This window comes from Talpa occidentalis, unplaced genomic scaffold (genome assembly GCF_014898055.3).
Source record: "Talpa occidentalis isolate TD23 unplaced genomic scaffold, MPIMG_talOcc4v2.1 talOcc4.7, whole genome shotgun sequence".
In the NCBI taxonomy this organism is placed as follows: Eukaryota; Metazoa; Chordata; class Mammalia; order Eulipotyphla; family Talpidae; genus Talpa; species Talpa occidentalis.
Genome location: NW_023605083.1, coordinates 133,228,647 through 133,248,885, shown reverse-complemented (window position 1 = coordinate 133,248,885; position 20,239 = coordinate 133,228,647). Strand labels below are relative to the sequence as shown.

The following is a 20,239-nucleotide window of genomic DNA, read 5'->3' as shown; positions in this document are numbered from 1 at the left end:
CTTCACCTCCCTGTGAACCAGCGCTCCGGCCGGGTGGGGGAGGCGCGGTGGGGGCCCCGGGGTGCTCTTTTCTCCGGGAGGCAAAGCCAGGCCAGGCCGGCCCCTCCCCCCAGCTGCTCGGGCTCCCCTTTCTCGCACCCGCCAGGAAAGGTCAGGTGGCCGCTCCCTCTGCGTCCCTGGCCGGCCTCGCCAGCTCGGCAGGGGGGCGGCGTGCCAAGGCCAGGGGCCACACTCCCCCGGGGCCCGGCGACCCCCCAGCCCCACACCTGCTGGGCAGAGGGGCTCCCCCTTCCCGCGGGGAAAGCACAGCGGGCCAGGGGCCGGGCAGGAGGCACCTCCTGGGTTTCAAGGCAGAAAACAAAACTGAAAGGACAAAGACGCCCAAGGACGGCACAGGCAGGGGCACCACCGCGTGCCAGGGCACGGAGGCAGCCATGCTCCCCGCGCTCCCACGGCGCCCCGCCGGCAAACCCCGGGCCCCGAGAAGGCCCAGGGCTGGCTCACCAGGCAGGGCTCCCCAAGGGGCCTGACCTCCAGACCCTGTGCACCCCCCCAGCACCCGCTGTGGCACCCTGGGTGGAGGGCGGGGGAGAGGATGCACGGAGGGGCCGCCTCTCGCCCAGACCCCTGCTCTGACGCCCGGAGCCTGGACGCGGCCGGCAGGAGATGGAAGCAGGTCCCTCTGGGGACCCACCACGCCCCCGGTGGCACCCTGGGCATCTCTAGCCCTGTACGCCCCCCAGCTCGCTGCCAGGAGGGAGGCCGTGGGCAGGAAGAGCGGGGGGGGGGGGGGGGGAAGCAAGGCCGGGATGGGCACAGAAGCCAAGCGAGTGCCCGCCCGCCTCACCTGCACCCGGCCGTCCCGCCAGCCCCGGCCCTGAACAGCGCGCCGGCCACAGCGCCCGCGCCTGCCCCGGGTTTGCCCACGGGGAGACAAAGGCACCCGAAGCCAGGGAGGTGAGGAAAGGTTTTTGTTTTTACATGAAAATGTGGCCTGGTGAGCTCAGTCGGGGGCAACACCCCCCCCCCCCCCCGCTGCCCGCCAGGCCCTGGACACGTGCAGGGGGGCCTTGCCTCGGGCTGGCTCGCCGCTCCCACTGGCCCTGTGCACCCATCGAGACGGCGGCACCCAGAGGTGACGGGCCCGTGGTCACCGAGCAGCCGGCCTCTGGGGCAGGGAGCGCCTCGCACGGGCAGCGGTGCCCACCCCTCCGCCGGCAGGCGGGCCCTGGCCAGGGGCAGCGGCGGGCCCCCCTTCCAGGAGGGGAGGGGAGTGGGGTGAAGCGGCGCTGGCTTTCCCGGGCCACCGCCAGCCCCCAAGGTCAGGCAGCCCCCGCTCACATACACGAGTCGTCTTTATAGATCCGCATATATTATCGTTATATATTAAAAAGAGGAAAAAACTTGCCTGAAGAGCAACTCCTGAAGGACCCAAGTGGCTCAGGAAGTTTACTGTCCTCCCCCCGCCCCTGCTGCCCACAAAAACTCTTTTATAAAATCTTCCAGTGCCATCTTCAGGAAACCCCCACCCGCCCGGCCCCCCGCCCCGGCCCCACGACCCCGGCTGCCCCCAGCTCCGGCCCCGCGCCCAGCGGCGTCCAGTCTCATCTCTGGCCGTCCATGGCAGCCATGGCTTTCTGCTGGGCGCCCCCCTGCTGTGCTCCGGGGGGCCACGTGGGCTGTGGGTGGTGCAGGTGGTGGAAGCTGTGGGCCGTCGGGGAGGAGGGTGGGATCCAGGCAGCCTGGTGGCCGGGCGGGGACGAGGCCCAGAAGGGGCTGAAGTTGGCGGGTGGGGAGCAGGCCGCGGCCGTCATGGGACTGTTGCTGCTTTGCAGGCCCTCGGAGGCACGAAGCTTGGAGAACATGGCCAGCGCGTCGGGGAAGTTGGGCGGGGTGGCAGGGGTGTTGCTGGGGGTGCACATCTGCTGGGAGAGAACACAGGTGTCAGGCGGGCCGCCCCGGGGGACCAGCAGAGCCGGCGGGGAGGGGATCTCCCCCAGGCCGGCCCCACCTTCAAGCCCCCTCTTCAGCCCCCACACGACTTCAGTAGAACAACATCGGTCTCCCCCCAACCCAACAAAAACAAAAAAACAAGGACAACCCCGAGCCGCGGGCGCCGGGAAACAGGTAACGGCGAGCAGAAAGCGAGGGTGTCGGATGGAAACAGCACCAGGGAGCAGCCCAGGACACCCCAGGGGAAGAACCAGCCGGCTCTCTCCATAATCCGCCCTCCAGCGCTCCGAGGCTGCTGGTCCAGGGCAGGCAGCCAGATCCAGGGTCCCCCCTCCAAGGCCAACCTCAGCGAAACTGCACTCTCCGGGGGCCTGGGTTCATCCCCCCGGACGGGCCTGCGCCAGCAGCCTCTGTCCTCACTGGCTCCCACGACCACCCCGGGCTGCCTCCACAGCCCATTCCAGGTGACACAGGAGGGAACGAGGTCCAGGACCCCCGTCACGCTGCACCCCAGGTGCAGCCCCCCGCCCCTGCTTCCAGCAGAGTGCAACGTCACGCCGGGGCTCCCCACAAACCCAGGACTTCAATTTCCTGTGTTCCCAGCATAACCCCCTCCCCAGCGTCTGTTTTCCAGCCCCGGGGAGAGTCACGAACATCGCAACCCGTGGGATCTTCTGCCACTAGCCCGGGGAGGGGAGGGAACCCCAAACGTGCTCGCTGCTCTGGCTCTTCCTGAGCGGGGAGCCCACCCAGGAAGGGCAGCGGCTGAGACGCGGTGCTGTCCTGTAACTGGCCCTCTCCCTGGGCCCACCAGAGACTACAGGCCGTCCCTGGGCCCGGCAGCAGGCGGGAGGGGCGTGCCCCCCAGGAGAGCCCCACCAGGGCGCGGGCAGCGGGAGCCGACCGCAAGACGGGCACAAAGCTGCTCTGACCACTCGCAGCCTCGGGCAGCGCGAGTCCTTCTTTGAATTTCTCCTAATTTTAGCAACACCTGCCCCTCCCCCTGGCAGGGGGGACGCAGGGCAGGGCAAGACTGGAGGGCGCTTCCCCTGGCAAGAGGGACCCCTCACAGCTCCGCAGTTACACCCCAGCTGAAAATGGGGAGGAGACCCTGCAAGGGGAGGGGCGCTCCCCTGCTAGCCGGCCGGGCACCGTCAGGAGCCAGGGAGCCGACCAGAGTCTTCCTCAGGGCCGAGGCTTCCTGGACTCAGGGCCGCCGGCCTGGCCCCACCCAGGCAGGCCCTTTTCCTCCTCCCTCCACTACCCCCTTCCCAGGCTGACTTCTCGGCAGCAGGAAACAATGAACGGGGGTGGGGTGGGGGCAGAGGCCATTGCATCACAGCATCGTGACCCACTTCCCCAGTTCACAAGGCGAGCGAGGCCTGTCTCCTCACCCCGGCTCACCTGCCCGTGGGCTCGGGCAAGGGCGTCAACCTCCCGACCTCCTCTCTGTGCTGCAGTCAGGGCTGGGACCTGCCGCGCCCAGGGTCCTGCTGGAGGTTCCCTGTGCCCGAGCCTCCCGGCGCCCACCGCACCCTGCCCTCCCAGGCCACACAGGCCCTCTCTTTTTCGGGTCCCCCCCAGGCCAACTCAGGAGCCCTCTGCTGAGGTGAAGGCCACTGTGTGAGCAGTGACCTTCCAGGGACAACCATCCACGGTCCCTGGACAGGGATGGCCCCTCCGCTGCGCTGAGGAAGTCCCGGGGGAGGGCACACCACCCGAGTGTAACCAAACCCGCCCCGCCTGCCTTGAGGGTGGCTTCCAGAGGATTAGAGCGCCTGGGGACCTGCAGCCAGGAGGGAGCAGGGCCTAATGGGCCAGCAGCTGTCCCAGCTCCTCCTGGCCTTTAAAGGCCGGGCGGTGGAGCGAACCCCCAGGCTCTCTCAGGGGATAGAGGCAGGGCCGGTCCCAGTTCAAACACAGGAGGAGCAGGGGGTGCCCAGACTCCTGCGGCCAGCGGAGCCAGGCCCCAGGGCGAGCACGGCTCCCAGCCTCCCTCAGCCAAGGCGCTGTCGTTCTGTCTTAGAGGCAGCAGGAGCCGGGGCGGCTAACCAGGCCGCGCAGACCCCTCTTGCCGTCCTTTGCCATCTGCTGTAAACAGAGTCCTGGGGATGAGCCGGGGGGCCACCTGCAGCTCCCCGGGCGCTCTGAGGAGCCATGGGCAGGACACCGAGTGGTAAAAATGCCAAAAATGCGCTCCGGAGGCCACACGGACCTCCCGGGAATAAAGCTCTACACTTGCCCCGGCATGGGTGACGCGGGGGAGAGGACGCGCCTCTCCGGGGAGGGGGAGGCTGGCCGGCCTCGCAGGCAGCAGGGTCGCCCCGCCGGGCCCAGGCCTGGGGTCAGCCCCCCCCCCCCCCCCCCGGCCCGCCGGGCCCTGCCTGGGCCTCCTCACTCCCGAGATAAAGGCGAATTCTCAGCGTCTCCCCCAGCTCGCGCCTCCGCGCTCGGGCCTGTCCTTTTCCCACGACCAGGAAAGGGGGGCGCACCGCGCTGGGGGGCCGGTCCCCGGGCCTTCCCCGCTCCCCGCGGCGCCGGCTTCCGGGGGGTGAGGGGTCAAGGCTGCCCCGGGCGAGGCGGCTCCCTGGAGCACCCCCACTCCGGGGCCGGGTCGGGGCGCCTCCCCCGGCGCCCCCGGCGGGCGCGAGCCCCTCCCGGGCCGGGCGGGGGAGCGGCGGCCCGGCCGGCCTTTCCTGGAAGACATTTTGGCTCTTTGTTTACATCCGCGGGCGGCCTCCCGGCAACATGGCTGTCACGCCGGCGCTTACCATCTGCGGCGGGTGGGCGCCGCCGGGCACGCTGGTCTCCTGGAAGAAGGCGCTCAGGGCGGTCTGCGGACAACGCGGCGGTCAGTGGGCGCGGGCCGCCCCCGCCCGCCCCCGCCCCGGCCCCGCCCCCGGCCCCGCCGCCCGCCCCGCGCCCCCGGCCCCGCCCGCGCCCCCCGCGCCCCGCCCGCCCCGCCCGCGCCCCGCCCGCGCCCCCGGCCCCCGCCCGCGCCCCCCGCCCGCGCCCCCCGCCCGCGCCCCCGCGCCCCGCCCGCGCCCCCGGCCCCCCGCGCCCCCGGCCCCCGCCCGCGCCCCCGGCCCCACCTCGAACTGCCAGTGCGCGGCCTGCAGCAGCTGCTTCGCCTGGTCGGCCGCGCAGCCCGCGGCCAGCACGAACTGGTTGATCATGACCTGGTGCCGCAGCTCGTCCGTGTTCCCCGACATGGCTCCGGCGGCCGCGGCCCGCCGCCCTCCGCGCCCGCCCCGCCGCCGCCCGCCCCCCGCCCGCCGCCGCCCGGCGAGATCGCGGCCCGGCCCGGCCCCGCGGCCGCGGCGCCACAAACAACAGGCGGGCGGGGCGCGCCCAACGTTCCGGCCGGCGCCGCCGCTGATTGGCCCGCGCCGCCGGCCGCCCGCCCCGCCGCACGCCCGCCGCGAACCCTGCGGCGGCCCCGCCCCGCGGCGCTCCCGGCCGGGCCGCGCCCATTGGCCGCGCCGGCGCGCGGGGCCCCCGCATTGGCCGGCCGCGTGTTGTGGCCCGTCCGCGCTCGCGGTTGGCCGCGCCGCGCCGCCGGGGGCGGGGCCGCGCGCGCCGATTGGCCGAGCCGGCGCCGGTTTGAACGCGGCCCGAGGCCGGGGGCGCCCGCTGATTGGCCCGGGGCCGCGGCGGGGGGCGGGGGCGGGGCCCCGTCCATTCATTGCTTCATGGACGCGGGCGCCTCAGCTGGGGGAGCGGGGCGGGGCGGGGCGGCGCTGACTCACTTCCTCCGGGGGCCGCGGTCACCCCCAGAGCCGGAGCGCCGAGGCACAGGCGGCGGAGCCCCTGCGGCTGCTCCGGCCTCGAAGCGGGGCTCCTTCCCGCTTTCTAGCGGCCCCGTGGACGCGCAGCGCCCCCCGCGCCCCGGCCCCGCCCGGGCCCCCGGGCACAGAGCGGTGCACCCCGAAGCCGTGCAGACGGGGCGCACGCGTGCCGGGTAGGGCTGCAAGGGGGAGGCGCCCTCAGGCACCCACACCCAGGCTGGGCTTTTTTTTCTTGCATCAGTTGCCCCAACTCAAGCTCTCATTTCTGCAGCCTGAAAAAAAAAGGGGGGGCGAGAGAGGGAGGGAGGGGGTTGCGCGCAGGTGCTGCCCCCCACCCCCAGACATGGACACGCAGAGGCGGCTCACGGCCACGTCACGTTTGCAGGCTGAGTGTCCACCTCCTCCTGGGCTAGGATCTGACCTTCCAGGCTGCTCTGGGAGCTGTGGGGGCGGGAGAGGAGCTCCAGGCCGAGGGAGGAAGGAGCTGGGGAGGCCGGGAAGGTGAATCCTGCTGGGGAGTCACTGGTAGAGTTTCTGTTTCCGATAAACCCCCCAGGTTTTGAAGCTGAAGCCCCAGGCACAGAGTGTATTGAGCTGGCTGGGTGTGCAGGACACCAGGCCCTGCAACGCGGCTGTGTTTTGATGTTGTCTAGAGTGAAGCGAACTCTCCCACTAGAAAGCTGGGCTGTATTTTTAAAAATTATGCAAATAAGGAAGGACACACCCAGTGTTTATGGGCTGAAGGAAAACAGCCTGGGGCACGAGTAGGAGTACCCCGTTTTGTTTGTTTGTTTATTCGGCAGGGGCTGGAGTCAGCATTCTGCCTGCTGAGACCCGCTGTCTCCTCTCGCCACAGCTGCTCACCGGGGCCCAGAGTGTGGCCGGCCGGGGAGTCCAGCGCACCTTGCCGCCCTGCCCTTCCAGTAATTGCAAGGTGAAAACAAAAGTGAGGCGCCAGCAGCCTACACGGCCAGGGAGCCCCAGAAGGAGGAAGCACCGTCATCACGGGGTGTTCCAGTTTCCACAAGTGCGTACAGGCGTCCAACATGCCAGGGCCGTGAGTGGTAACCTCTCCCTGGCAGAGGCTCGTCAGGCCGCGGGAGCGCCTGGGTCTCAATGAGCAAGTTCTCAAGGAAGACAAGGGCCCTGGAGATGCCCGTAATGCCAAACCCGCTGTCTCCTGCGCCCCAAAGGTTTCTTTAACCTTTCACAGGGCACAGCTGTGAGGACCTCAGAGAGGCCTGGGAGACAAGGTCCCTGAGCCGAAGGACTCAGGTCTGGTCATCTTCTGTGGGCGTACGGTCCCTTGAGACTGGGCGAGGGAGCGCGGTGCAGCTCCGTGGGGCTTTGTGGTGGTGAGCCGTGGATAATGCTCACTCCTTCCGGACTTCTGAGAAGCCGATTGGAGATGAATGGGCCTGGAGAGCCAGCAGTGCCCGCCCCCAGCTCAGGATGAATGAATGAGGTCATGTTTGTAGAGCGCTGTGAGCCATGAGGATGAAAGCAGCTCCTCAAGAGCAAGGTATCATTATCTGAACGTATTATTATTTTAATCTGAGAGGACAATGTGGGGCAGGTAAAGCAGAGCAATAAAAACATGCCCATTAATAACAAATAAAACGCAGTGGTACCCTCAGCAGGAAGTAAGTCCTCCTGCGTCAGCGGTGGAGGCCAAGAACCAGTGATGATGCAGCAACTCAGAAGAGAAACAACTTTCTGAATGTTTCCTCTGGGCTTGTATACAAGGCCCAAGCGCCGGGCGGAGCTGAGCCGGGCACAGCAGCCCACAGATATCTGCCGCTTGCCCGCGCAGCTGGGAGCTGGGCACCTTCCTGCGGCTTACTGTCTGTGAGCTCTTTTCAGGCCTCAGCTGCCCTCCACCCCCTTTTGCAAGGGAGGCAGCGAAGGCTGCAGGAGGGGCCGCGCCTACCCAAGGCCGTAGTAACGACAGGGTGGCGTGAGGCCTCCTCTAGCTCCAGGCCGGGAGGCTCCCCATTACATCACGCCGCCTTCCTCCACGCTGTGTTCCAACCGAACAAGAGCCAGCAGGCCGGGGTTTCCACCGGGGCTTGAAAGGGAGTGAGCCCCTGAGGAGGGCAGGAGGGCACTGGCTGGCTAGGGTGGTGGTGGCTGCAGGGGGTTGGGTAGAGCTGCTGTTCCCGCCCCCATCTCTGCAGCGCCTTAGATTCCCATTCCTCTCCCCGTCCTTCCTCTCCCAACCCAAGCATGCAGCAAGGCTGAGAGAGGGAACTGGAGGCCCAGGTGGCGCAGACCACCGCGCACAGGTGCCCTGTGGAACTTTGCTCACCTCTGCACATCTTCCCGGATGTGCCAATAGGCCTGAGGCTCAGAAGGGTGAGGAACCCACTCAAGGTCACACAGGCCCTGACTGATTCGTGGTAGCACTGAGCGCAGATCCGCGGGATCCCCAAGTCTCCTTTCTCCTGCTCTCCTTTGAAATTTCTTTCTCCCCCTTACTGTTGCTCCAAGATGTCGGGACAAAGGGACTGGGTAGCCAGGAGGAGCAGAAAGATGCTGAGAGAAGGGGAGGGAGACGGGAAAGGACGCGGATGCGTGGTGGATGCCGGTGAGAAAGGGAAGGCAGCGCTGGACCGAGCCCCCTGAGGTGAGGCCAGCACAGGCAGGTGCCTTGGTGCCTTCTCTTTGCCTGGATTTTGATGCTCTGGTCAGTTTTTGTTCGTTTAATGCAAACTATTTTCCTTTTCTTTTTCTTTCTTTATTTTTTTAAAACTTTAAAAAAAAATTTTTTTGGTAAAGATTTATTTATTTATTTATTTATTTATTTATTTATTTATTTATTTATACAAGCACTGGGTACAGTCAGAAGCGCAGGAGGGTGAGAGGATTCACCAGAGCCAGAGCGGGGAGCAGAGCAGGCAGAAGGACCGAAGTACACTGCTGAGGGGAGCAGGGGGTGCGGCAGGAGAGGTCTGCGCGCCATGGGGGACCCTCACCCAGCAGCCGGGGATTAAACCTGTGCTGCGGGCAGCTTTGCAGCCCAGCGCTCAACTGCTGCGCCCCCAGGGAGGCCCTTTTTTTTTTTAAAGATTTATTTATTTATGCATACAAGAACTGGGGTACAGGCCAGAGGTGATTCACCAGAGACAGAGTGGGGAACAGAACAGGCGGACCTACTGAAATACACTGCTGAGGGGAGCAGCAGGTGAGACAGGAGAGGTCTGCTGCGCCATTGTGGGTAGCTCCCCAGCCGGGGATCCAACTCGTGCTGCAGTGGCTGTGGACAGGTTTATAGGTTGCGTCTTAACCCCTTGCGCCACCAGGGAGACCCTAATGCAACCTATTTTCACTAGGACTTTCCTTTGCGAATGTGTGCTGCTTATACTGTGCTGTGGACTCAGCAGAGCTTGCTGCTTTGGAAGTATTCCTTTTCCTCTAGTCTCTTTCCTTAAAGACCTTGGGGGGCCTGGGGGGACTGCTCCTCTGTGAGAAGTGAAGTTTGTGTCTCCTGAGACTCCACTACGAACCCAGCTCTGTGCTAAATTCTCAGCATGGGTGACCTCATGCGATACAACAACCCAGTAAGGTGGGGACTGGGCTCACCCCCAAATAACAGAGGACCGAAGCAGGGTCAGAGAGGTTGCGTGACTTGCCCAGGGTCACTCGGCCAGCTCCGCACGGAGCTGAGATCTGAAGGCATCCTCTGCTCCCAGAGCCTGTGCTCTTAACGATCACATTCTTCTTTCTAGCCCTGCCCGCCCCTGGAATCCACCTTTCTTCTCCGGGGTATCAGAAAGATACAAAAGCTGGTCTGTGTGGTTGGAGGTACAAGAAGGTCAAAGCCAGTCCTCTGGGGATGAGTTCATGCTGGTTTACACCAGATTACATTTTTACCAAATGTCACATGTCCCACAAGGGACAAAGGCCAGACCGCTCCCAGCAGAGTCGATGGCATTTCCCCAAAAGCAGCACCAGTGGCCTGTGCGTTCTGTCCTGTACCTGCCAGCCCAGTGATAAGGTGCCAGCCCTGCCTCGGTTGCCAGGTGTGTCTCACAGTGGGTGAGTCCCTGGCAGTCCTTTTAAAGAGACATCAGGGTTGTGTCTTTGCCCCCGGGTGGGTGGGGAGAGAGGGCAGAGAGAGCACCGAGGGGGGTTCTGTCCACATGGACTCAGGGTCCCTGGAACTTCTCTTGTGGGAGAGAATTTGATCTGCCCGGATCTGCCTCTCTGCTCCCTCACCCGGTTGGCTCTGGCTGCCCCTGACTATAAGGTTTGAGGCGACCTTCCTACCTGATCTACCTTTTTTTTTTTTTTAACATTCACCTGTTAACCCAATGTGTACCCAACTAGTCCCAGACTATTTAAAACCCTCCTTTGAATACCCTCCAAGACCCTCCCCTAATGCAGAGCTCCTCTTCCTCCCCAGAGATTTGCATTCACCGTTCCCTTGCTTTTCTTTGTCATTTAATCCTCCGTGTAACCAGTATCTCCAAGCAGTGCGAGTGGGTGACAGATGGACTCGGATGGTTGAACTCCCCTTTCCGCCAGGTGCAGTAGCCAAATGCTGCTGGGTGAGCTCAGGAGAGCCCCCTCGTCAACATGGCTCGTTCCCAAAGGGGCTGAGTCTCTTTTCTCTTTTTCATGACCTCAGACAGCAGCTCTGATCCAAAGTAGCCATTATGGGTCCCAATGAGTTAGTCCAGGAAGGCTCCTTGGAGGAGGAAGAGCTGAAGCTGAAAGGATTTAGGTAGGTAGGTAGGGAAGAGAAGGAAGGGAATTTTTCAAAACAGGAACGTGCAAGCCCAAGCACAGAGCTATGTTGAAAGCAGATTCTTAGCAAGGACCCTTCAGGGCATCGTCTGGAGACCCCGGGGGCAGGGGAGAAGCTAAGCCAGGCCAGGCCCTGGTAGCAGGGGAGGTGGGTGGTTAGTATCACTTTCTTTATCCATGAAAATTAGTCTTATGAGATTGCTGCCCTGATGCTCAAGAAAAGTGCCCTCAAGAAAAGTGCAGTGATAGTCCCAGCTGGGAGCTGCGTAGCTGGGAGTGGGGCAACTATAGCCCTCAGGCTGCTGCCTGTTTTTTAAATAAAGTTTTATTGGCACCCTGGGATGCTTATGTATTGACGGGCACCTACAGCAGAAATGAGTACTTGCCACATGGCCCACAGAGCCTCCGACAAAGGCTCCTCTGCCTCTTTGCACCTTCTGGATCATGCCAGCAGGCAAGGAGGGGCCTGGAGAGTTGAGCATCAGCTATTCAGTACTTTAACCTGACATACTTGTATTCACGTTCACTGGCCTGCAGGCCACAGGTGGCCCCAACTGCGTGCAGCAGCAGTGGAGAGAGCAGTGCATTGCTGGGCTCAGTAGACCCCCTGCAGGCTGCTGTGCAGTGAGGATGAGCCGATGTTCACTTGCTTACTCAGGATCCCAGAGTCACGGAGGGACTTTCAACTGACCAGGACCCAGAAGAACGGAGGGAAACAGTGAAGTGGGCATTTCTCTTGCCGCTTGAAGGTTTCAGAAGGTCCAGGAAGCCAGCGAACGCCGAGAAGATGAATGGGCAAAGGAAAAGAAGTTCTGGGTGAGAAGCATTTGTCTAAAACAAAGCCCCCGTTTTATATGTCATTTTATATGTCAAATTGGCAGTGATGGACCCCGCCTTCAGGAAGGCTGGCGCCTCAGGGCAGGAGATGACTCCCAAGGGCCCAAGCCACCCTGATGTTGTTAGGGGGAAATAATGTCCTGAGTTAATCCCATACAGGCTTTGTGGACCCCACCCCCACTCCAGACTAAAGCCATCAGGACATTGGAAAAGACAAATCCCATCACCACCTAAGGGAGGGTGGCTGGGACCTGAGGGCGGAGTTGGGCAGCCAGGTTGGATATAAAAACCAAACACGTGGGCCTTGGGGTCTCTCTGGCTCGCGATCTCTCGCCTCCTGGCTTCACGGCTCCTGGCTGGCGGCCAACTCTCAGAGCGCCATTTTGGGATTCCTGGTCGGCAGATCGGGTAGGACGCATTTAAAACTTTGTCTCCCACTTTTCTTCCAGAGCTGTACATTTCCTCATTTCCCCTTCCCTTGTCAATAAACCTTTTATTAACCTTTCGTATGTGCCTGCAGTAGAGCATTGATAAGTCCTTTTAAGCGCGCGGGTGAGGACCCACAGTCAGGCACCCCTTTTTGTATCAGGGTTGCTCTACAACAGTTTGGCGCCCAACGTGGTTTCCAAGTTACACCCGCGGTTGACCAGCCCAAAGTAACATTCCTCGCGTTGTTCACCATAAGCCAGGCACGGTGCTGTCCCCAAACACGGAGCAGCATCCACCAAAAAGGAAGGGAGTCTTCACTGAGAATGCCAACACTGGCTGCACACAGAATTAGGGGGACACCATTACAGGCCTTGGCACCAACCACATCCGTGCTCATGTCCTGGGTCCTGGGAGCAGACAGAAAGCTGGTGTCCTGCCTGCCCTTGGGAGCTTCTGTCCAGAGCTGCCCCGCCGCCCAGTTGGAGCCCTGGCCCAGTCAGCAGGTGGCCTGCAGCGAGGGGACAGGTGCCCGAAGGCAGCCACAGGCCCCGGGGACCCTGACATATTCCCAGGGGCGCACTCTTCACCCACCACAGTCCTGGAGACAAGCTGAAGGCCCAAGAGGGCTGGAGAGGATGGCGGGTCAAAGGGCTAGTTGAAAATTGGCCCTAATTCTGAGGAGATAACGAAGAAGGAAGTGGGGAGGGTAAGGAAGGCAGGTGAAGGCAAGGTGACAGTGGGTGGTGGTAGGAAGGGTGTCGAGAACGCCAGTGGTTTGCCCTTTTGGTTTGCCCTTTTACCCCTCCGCTGCTGGCCGGGCCCAGGGTAGACTCCCTGCTGCAGGCTGGTCGGCACCGCCCTGGGTGGGTAGGACCTTCCCCCGTCCGCCTCAGGCACATTCCTGCTCCCTTCCCTGCTCAGCGTGTGCCTGTGTCTCATCTGCAAACAGTAATAGTCCCCAGCTTCTGAGCTGTTGTGAAGATTAAATGAGATAATGCACTCACAGTGGCTGGATCAAGTTCCTGCTCAAGGACAGTGTTCCTCAGACGATTTAAAAAGGCGTTTATTGTAACCACGTCCTCTCTCTAAGAATCTTGCGTTTACGCTGAGTCAGGATGACGTCACCCCCCTCATCTGTTACGTGAAGACACCCCCCTCTGTTCCTGATGCCCGAGGTCCCCACAACACAGGAGAAGTACACTGATCTGTTCCACTGTTTTTCAGAATGTGCAACTATGTGAGTTTTCCACAAGTATGTTATTAGATTTTTCCTTAGCTAAAAATAGTCATTTATTTAGAGCATTTACTATCTAGAAATGATGAGGCTAGCCCTTCTGGGGGATTCGAAGACACCTACGGCCAGGGGTGTTCTGGTAAACTGGCTCTGGGAGAGGGGCCTGATTTGCAGCCTGTGACGGTATCTGGGGTGAAACTGTTGTAGAGCAACCCCGATACAAAACGGGGTGCCTGACTGTGGGTCCTCACCCGCGCGCTTAAAAGGACTTCTCAATGCTCTACTGCAGTCACACGCGAAAGGTTCATAAAAGGTTTATTGACAAGGGAAGGGCAAATGAGGAAATGTACAGCTCTGGGAGAAAAGTGGGAGACAAAGTTTTAAATGCGTCCTACCCGATCCGCCGATCAGGAATCCCAAAATGGCGCTCTCAGAGTTGGCCGCCAGCCAGGAGCGGTGAAGCCAGGAGGCGAGAGATTGCGAGCCAGAGAGAGCCCAAGGCCCACTGTTTGGTTCTTTATATCCAACCTGGCTGCCCAACTTCACCCTCAGGTCCCAGCCACCCTCCCTTGGTGGTGATGGGATTTGTCTTTCCCAGAGTCTTGATGGCTTTAGTCTGGAGTGGGGGTGGAGTCCGCAAAGCCTGTATGGGATTAACTCGGGACATCATTTCCCCCTAACAAAACCAGCCCCATTATGGCCTGTTTCAGCTTAACAGCCGCTGACAAAATCCCGGCATAATCGACTCTCAACAGCGGGCCCAGCCCAAGGAGCTTTTTCTTTTCTTTTCTTTTCTTTATATATATATATATTTATATATTTTTTTCATACGGAAGTTAATTTAGAGAACTTCTTATCATTTCTTACCCATTCAGGATCATTTGTGTACACTTTGCAATTCTTTTTTTTTTTTTTTAAGATTTATTTATTTATTTGTACAAGCACTGGGTACAGTCAGAAGCGCAGGAGGGCGAGAGAATTCACCAGAGCCAGAGTGGGGAACAGAACAGGCAGACTGACGAAATACACTGCTGAGGGGAGCAGCGGGCATGGCAGGAGAGGTCTGTCGCACCATGTGGGACCCTCGCCGGCAGCTGGGGATGGAACCGGCGCTGCAGAGGCTGTGGGCAACTTCACAACCCAGCGCTCAACCGCTGCGCCACGACGCAAGGCCCCAAGGAGCTTTTTCTCTAGTTAGCAAATGACACATGATGAGAAGTGGACAGTGGCCTCCCCCCGCGGGGCTGGCAGGCCACTTGGGGGTAGCATCAACCCCGGGGAGGAAGGGGCACAGATGGGCTCTTCCTCTGGTCCCTCATAGCCACCACCCAAGGCGGGGAGACAGCTCCTGGCGGGCCCCTGGAGCCTCAGTGCCAGGGCAGGAGGCCTTGGGAAGCAGGGTGCCCCTGGCTGGCCAGAGCTCATCTCCAAAAGTTAACAGTCAGGCCTCCCTGGTGGCACAGAGGATAAAGCCTCAGCACTATGAAGCTATCGGCAGTCACTGTGGTCTGAGTTCAATTCCCGGCCAGGGAACTGATCCACATGGCAGACCCACATGGCAGCAGACCTCTCCTGTCTCCCCGCTGCTCCCCTCAGCAGCGCACTTCAGTGGATCCGCCTGTCCTGCTCCCCACTCTGTCTCTATGAATCCTCTGGCCTATACCCCAGTTCTATGTGCAAAAAAAAAAAAAAAAAAAAAAAAATCCTACCCTTTGGAGTCCAACCATTTCATAAAAAATTATTTATTTTTGCAAGTTAAAAAAAGGTGGAATACTTTCCAGCCAAAAGGAAAGATGAGGGCGCTCGAGGGAGTTACGTGCACTAACGAGTCAGAGTGAGCGACACTCTGCTGGGCACCTCCAAGGGGGATGACAGACAAGGCAGAGTACTTGCCGGGCACTGTCAGACATGAATAAACACCGGAGGACTCAGAGGCTCGAGTGAGGGGGAAGGGGGGGGCGGGGTGAGGGGGGCAGGGGGGCACGGATGGTGGTGAGGGGCACAAAGGATCACACGCGGACAGCCCCTGTGCCTCTTCATTTCTTTGATCATCGCGTTTCTTTGAAGAGAACTGCCACAGTGAGGGTGATCACAGCCACAACACTGCATGGAGGGGTCCCACTATTCTGCAGGTGCTACAAAAATAATTACAGGCTTTCCGTGTCCGACAGAAGCAAATAATGAATTTGCAAAGTTAGCATTGGCTGAGCGTGTGCTGTGCGCCCGAGCTGTGCCCCCCTCCCCACCCCGTCCCGTCCCCTGTTCAAACAGCTCTTGCTGTTCCCCAGTTCACGGAGGAGGAAGCTAAGGCGCAGACACGAAGGCGCTTTCCCGGGACATGCAGGTGACACTGGAACCTCTTTCTGTTTGGCTCCAGAGCCTTGCGTGCCTTTTGCCCTGGGGGGCTGGTGACGTCCCGTGTGCCCGCAGTGCAAGAGTTACACAGAAATCATCCGGCAGCGGGCTTCGGAGGGAGAAGAGCCAGCGAAGGGCCAGAGGTGACTTCACGGAAAAGGTAGGATTTCCTCAGAATGGCACACGCCTTGGCACACGAAGTGGGCACACGAGGCTGGCTTTCCCATGAACGAACCTGAGCAGGAGAGAGAACTGCCTGGGGGCACGAGCAGGGGGGTTGCTGGGAGCAGGACGCACTCCTGAAAGGTAACTGGGAGCCGCTGAAAGGCTGGGGCTGAGGGAGCGGCTGCGCCGACGGCAGGAAGGTTCATGGACAGGCCGAGCGTGGACGGGAGGAACCAGGACCAAGGGGCAGGAAGACACGTGGGTTTTATCATGGACCATAAAAGATAACAATATACAGCGAAACAATATAATAGACACCTCGTGGCACATAAAAAAGATCTAAGGCTTCCAGCAGTTTCCTGGGAGAGCTCTGTTACTGCCCTGGCTGGCACAGCGCGCGGCCTTTGAAGTGCCTGACGAGGCCAGCACTTTCATTATCGCTTAAAGAAGCAATTGGCTCAGGAACACCTGCGGCGTCGTCGTCAGGAGGCCATTGCGTGCCTGCTGCGGTGGGCTTTAGCCCGCGCTTGCACTTTGCAGGGACCCTCTTGCTGGCACTTTAACCCACTTGCTAAGAGTTGGAGCTAACCTCTGACTGTGCCCCCTGGCGCCTCGGTGCTCATCTGCCCTCTGGTTCCTGCCCCAGAGGAGCTGACCTTAGCTCGGGTTTCACACGGGAGAGGGAGGGAGTAGGCAGACGCCAGCTGAGAGAAGCGTCATGGCCTTCTTGTTCCACCTTGAGCACAGTCCCGGACTCCTAGGGGCGCTCATGGCGTGCTGGGTGCTGCTCTGCTGGGCTTCTGAGCGTTCCCCCACGCTGCTCAGTCCCCTCGTGCTGCTTCTAGAAGACAGTCGGCCCTTCAGAAAAGAAACCAAAGCAGCAGATGGGTTTCCCACTGCCAGGCGGACCCTGGGTACTGGCTGCCCCGCGACAGCCTGGGGCGGGTCTGGTCCCCCTCCACTGCAGAAGCGGGGGCGCTCAGTGAGACGACCTGTAGGCTTTTTCCAGAACTGGTGCTCCAGCCAGGGTACTCAGGAAACCCTGGAGGAGGAAGAGAACTGTTCTCACTTTCTTCCTTCAATTTCCTAAGTAACCTCAGTAGTTAAAGGGGGGGAGCTGTCTCCCCACTGCCACTTCCACATTCTGGTTGCTCTGGGGAGCAGGATGCTAGGATGCTGGGGGCTCTGGCCACTTGAGGGGTTTTCCCAAGAAGGGCAGCGGGGCACCTGGGGGGACGTGGACGCTGGGCTGAAAGGTTCGGGGCCCCTCTGTCCTCCGTGACTTGTGCAGGCAGCCTCTGGGGGGTGGGGGGGGTGAGCTCAGATCCCGGGAAAGGAGGGGCCGGCGACGGTACAGAAACGGGCTTGTAGGCCGGGAATCATGGCTGGCTGAGCTGAGCTGAAGCAAGATGGAGCTGACTCTGCTAATTCCTCTAAACTAATCCCTGCCTGGGACGGAGGCCCCGGGGCCTCATCTCAGGAGCAGGCTGAGAACTAGGGCGAGGCAGGTGAGACGCAGCTTGACAGAGTGAGCGGCAGCTTAGGGTCACACCCCAGGCGCCTTGCTCTTCTCCCGCGGAGCAGCAGCGTAAACATTGTCTTTTTTTGTCTTCCCTTGAAAAGTAGATAAAGAAGCTACAAAGGCAGCTGAAGTCGCAGCCTTTTGAACAGCTCTCTTTGTTCAGGCCGCAGCTGAGGAGGAAATCCACAATAAGGAATTCACATTTGGCAAGAAGCAAAATGACAGCCTGATGGCTGATTTCCTAATGGACAAGGTTATTTTCTTCATCAGAGAAACTGCCGCGCGGCCAGAGGAACTGTTCCCAGGGCCCCAGGACTTGTGGACGCCGACCCCTTGGTGGACGTCAGCCTGGGCCACGGGCCTGGGCAGGACGTGCCGTTCGCTGCCAGTGGATTCAGCCTTAATCCACTGACATCACGGGCTGAGGACCAAGAGGCCCACCAGGGACCTGGTGTCTTCTGGAGAGACCCACGCGCTTACTCAGCACAGCCAGGCCGCAGTCTTCCCAGACGGGGGCAGAATTGGCCCCGGAAGGGTTAAGAAGGGGCCTGACTTAGCTCCTCCAGGCCCCCAGCCTCCCTGGCTTGGACTCATGCTACATCCAGGGCAGGTCTGTCAGCTCCTCACCTGCAGGCGTGCCCCGCTTCCCGTTAGCGGCGTCTGCACCGCGGCTAAAATGAGCGCAGGTGTGACCGAGGTGGGACATGCCCATGTGAGCTGAAACCAGGGCAGCCGAAATGAGCAGGAGGAAAAGTGCCGAGGGACTAGCTGACCCAGAAATCATTCCTCCTGGTGCTTTCTCCCCAGATCCGAGGTTGGGGAGAAGGACCCTGACCTGATGGAGCAGGTGGCTCCCACCTCCCCGCCTCCCGAGGATGCCCGAGCAAGGCTTGCACCCTGCAATGCCAACTTCCGCAGGATGCTGCGCAGCTGTTTACACAGGCCTGCTGGTGCTTACACCGTCCACCCCGCCCCAGGCCATTTTTTTTTTCCCAAGTTAAAAGCATTTTTATGGCCCTCTAGATGGCAGTTACTTCTGGATACTTCCTTTTGTCTCTGCCTTCTTCTCCCTCAGGCCTTCCCTGGCCCAGATCTCTGTCCAGGGCGCCAAGTGGCGTCAAGGAGAGGGAGAGGAATGCGGGCTGGCCCCTCCAGAGGGACTGCTGAAAGGTGTGGCCGCTTATCTCCCCTTGCCCTGGGCTGTGGCTGCGTCCTCTGGTCTCTACCTGTGAGCGGGTGGCCTGACCCTGTTGTCCGAGGGACTCTAACTTGATTCATTGGGGAAAGCCTCTGACCTAGAATTTTCTCTGAACCACCCCTTCCCTTTCTCTTCTGCCTCCTGACACTTGGTGGCTGGTTATTGCTTCGTTTTTTTTTTCTTTTAAGGTTTATTTATTTATACATACAAGAACTGGGGTACAGGCACCCCAGAGTTTTGTCACCGCCAGAGTTTTGGGGGATGAGAGGATTCCTCAGAGACAGAATGGGGAACAGAACAGGCAGATCAACTGAAATACAGTGTGAGGGGAGCAGCGGGGAGTCAGGAGAGGTCTGCTGCGCCGTGTGGGTAGCTCCCTGGCCGGGGATCAAACTTGCACTGCAGTGGCTGCAGGTAGGTTCGTAGGTTGCGTCTTAATAACCCCTTGCGCCACCAGGGAGGTCCCTATTGCTCCTTTTTGAAGCCGAGCCTTGACTCAGCCTGAGCATAGAAAGCATCCGAGCAGCGCTCACGTTCCGCGCCTTGTTTATCTTCCAGGCACTGGCCTGGTGACTCATATGTGGGAGGAGGAACCACGTTATAGGCTTGGGGAATGTTATCCAAGACCGGGACCAACCCGCTTCCCAGGCTCAGCACAGGCCGAGGAGGGGCTCTCAGAATAGATCCCTATGGGCAACAGGCGGCAGCCGGAGCTGCCGGACGGAGCCACATCCTTGCCCGGCCCGGCCCGACTGGGAAGAAGAAACCCCCGACACCAATAGGTGCGGAAAGGGGATGATCGCCCCTGGACAAAATGCTGAGAGCAAGGCCGGTACAAGCCTGTGGACAGAGGTGGGGATTCAAAGGCAACACAACTTTTTACGCTATTTCGGGAGGATTCTAGAACCTTCATGACTTGTCTTTTACCTTTACCCAATAATTACAGGATGGGACAAGGTGTGAGGCCACAGGGGTGTGAAGAGGGAGAGCAGTTCCCACCCAGAGGTGCCCTGAAAGCCTTCCAGGCCTTAGGGGTGGGGGCCGGAGGGGGCCCATCAGCTGGTCACCGCCATAGACTTGCCGCTCGGGCCATCCTGTCAATGTAAGTGACAGCCGTGGGGTCCTGGCCCCTGGGCCCTTGGAGGAAGCCGAGGCTCGCCAGCCTTCAGCACCGGGTCTGGGGACGCCTGCCGGAGAAGGGAGGCCGGGAGAAGCCCAGAAGTCGGAAGAGTCACGTCGGGTGCATTGGTTCCCCACCCGCCGCGGCGCAGCCCTCTCTGACCCTGGCTGGAGAGAGGTTCGAGTCCGGCGTGGCCTCGGGAGCTTCTGCTGCTCCGTCCACCCTCGCAGAAAAACAAAAGCGAACAAAACCAGACCCACAAATAAAACAAAAGGCTGAAAACACAAATGTCTGTAATTAAGCTTCGGGATGACGTCCTCTGTCTGTCCAAGCTTCCCCTGTCGTGTGTGTCTTCACCCGGCAGCCGCCCCGCACCCCTTGCTGCTCCCCCGCACCCCCTGCTGCCCCCGGGCTGTCTGGACACCCCGGCTGTCCCAGAGCTCCCGAGAGGTGGCCCCAGAGGCGACCGCCTTGACCTGATCCCCGGCGCTCTCCCAGCTGCGCCCCCCCAAGCTGTCAAGGACGCAGGCGGCGGGTGGGGTTCAGCCTGCGAGAGGGGGGCATCTTCCCGGCGGGCGCCAACACCGACACCGGGGTCCCCCATCCCCGGAGCCGGGGCTCGCGGAGCGCTCACGGAGGCGCGGGTCCAGCGAGGGGCGCAGGCCGCGCGGTCCCCTACTGCCCCCCCATGGCACCGTCGGGCCGCGGGGCGCCCCTCGGCGGGTTCGGGGCCCGGCTCCGGCACGGGCCGGGGCGGGGCGGGCGAAGCTTCCCGCGGGGGACGGGGCGCCCGGGCCGCGGACGCGCTCTCCGGCGGGGTCCCCGCGCCCCGCGCCCCCGCACCCCGCGCCCCGCACCCCGCACCCCGCCGCCCATTGGCTGGCGCCGC

The 20,239-nt window shown here is 61.3% G+C and overlaps 1 protein-coding gene and 1 long non-coding RNA gene across 5 annotated transcripts; one reads left to right on the top strand and one right to left on the bottom strand.

Annotated features, from left to right (window-relative positions):
* Nucleotides 1-1,565: 1,565 nt before the first annotated feature.
* On the bottom strand, nucleotides 1,566-5,183 carry UBALD2 (UBA like domain containing 2). Of its 2 annotated transcripts, none has more exons than XM_037492119.1 (3): nucleotides 5,046-5,183; nucleotides 4,725-4,787; nucleotides 1,566-1,925 (listed from the first exon to the last, which is right to left on the bottom strand). In XM_037492119.1, exons 1-3 carry the CDS (start codon nucleotides 5,163-5,165, stop codon nucleotides 1,605-1,607), a joined length of 504 nt encoding a protein of 167 aa, XP_037348016.1. In that variant the 5' UTR covers nucleotides 5,166-5,183; the 3' UTR covers nucleotides 1,566-1,604. The 2 variants fall into 2 exon arrangements, with proteins under 2 accessions (XP_037348016.1, XP_037348017.1); XM_037492120.1 differs by having other exon boundaries at nucleotides 1,566-1,922.
* A 698-nt stretch (nucleotides 5,184-5,881) lies between these two features.
* Nucleotides 5,882-19,629, top strand: LOC119232054 (uncharacterized). 3 transcript variants are annotated; one of them, XR_008549625.1, is made up of 6 exons: nucleotides 5,882-5,914; nucleotides 6,545-7,263; nucleotides 11,149-11,306; nucleotides 15,368-15,505; nucleotides 17,137-19,082; nucleotides 19,177-19,629. It is a non-coding gene; the product is annotated as an uncharacterized LOC119232054 (long non-coding RNA). The 3 variants fall into 3 exon arrangements; XR_005121998.2 differs by having other exon boundaries at nucleotides 17,137-19,629; XR_005121997.2 differs by having other exon boundaries at nucleotides 17,134-19,629.
* The last annotated feature ends 610 nt before the right edge of the window (nucleotides 19,630-20,239 follow it).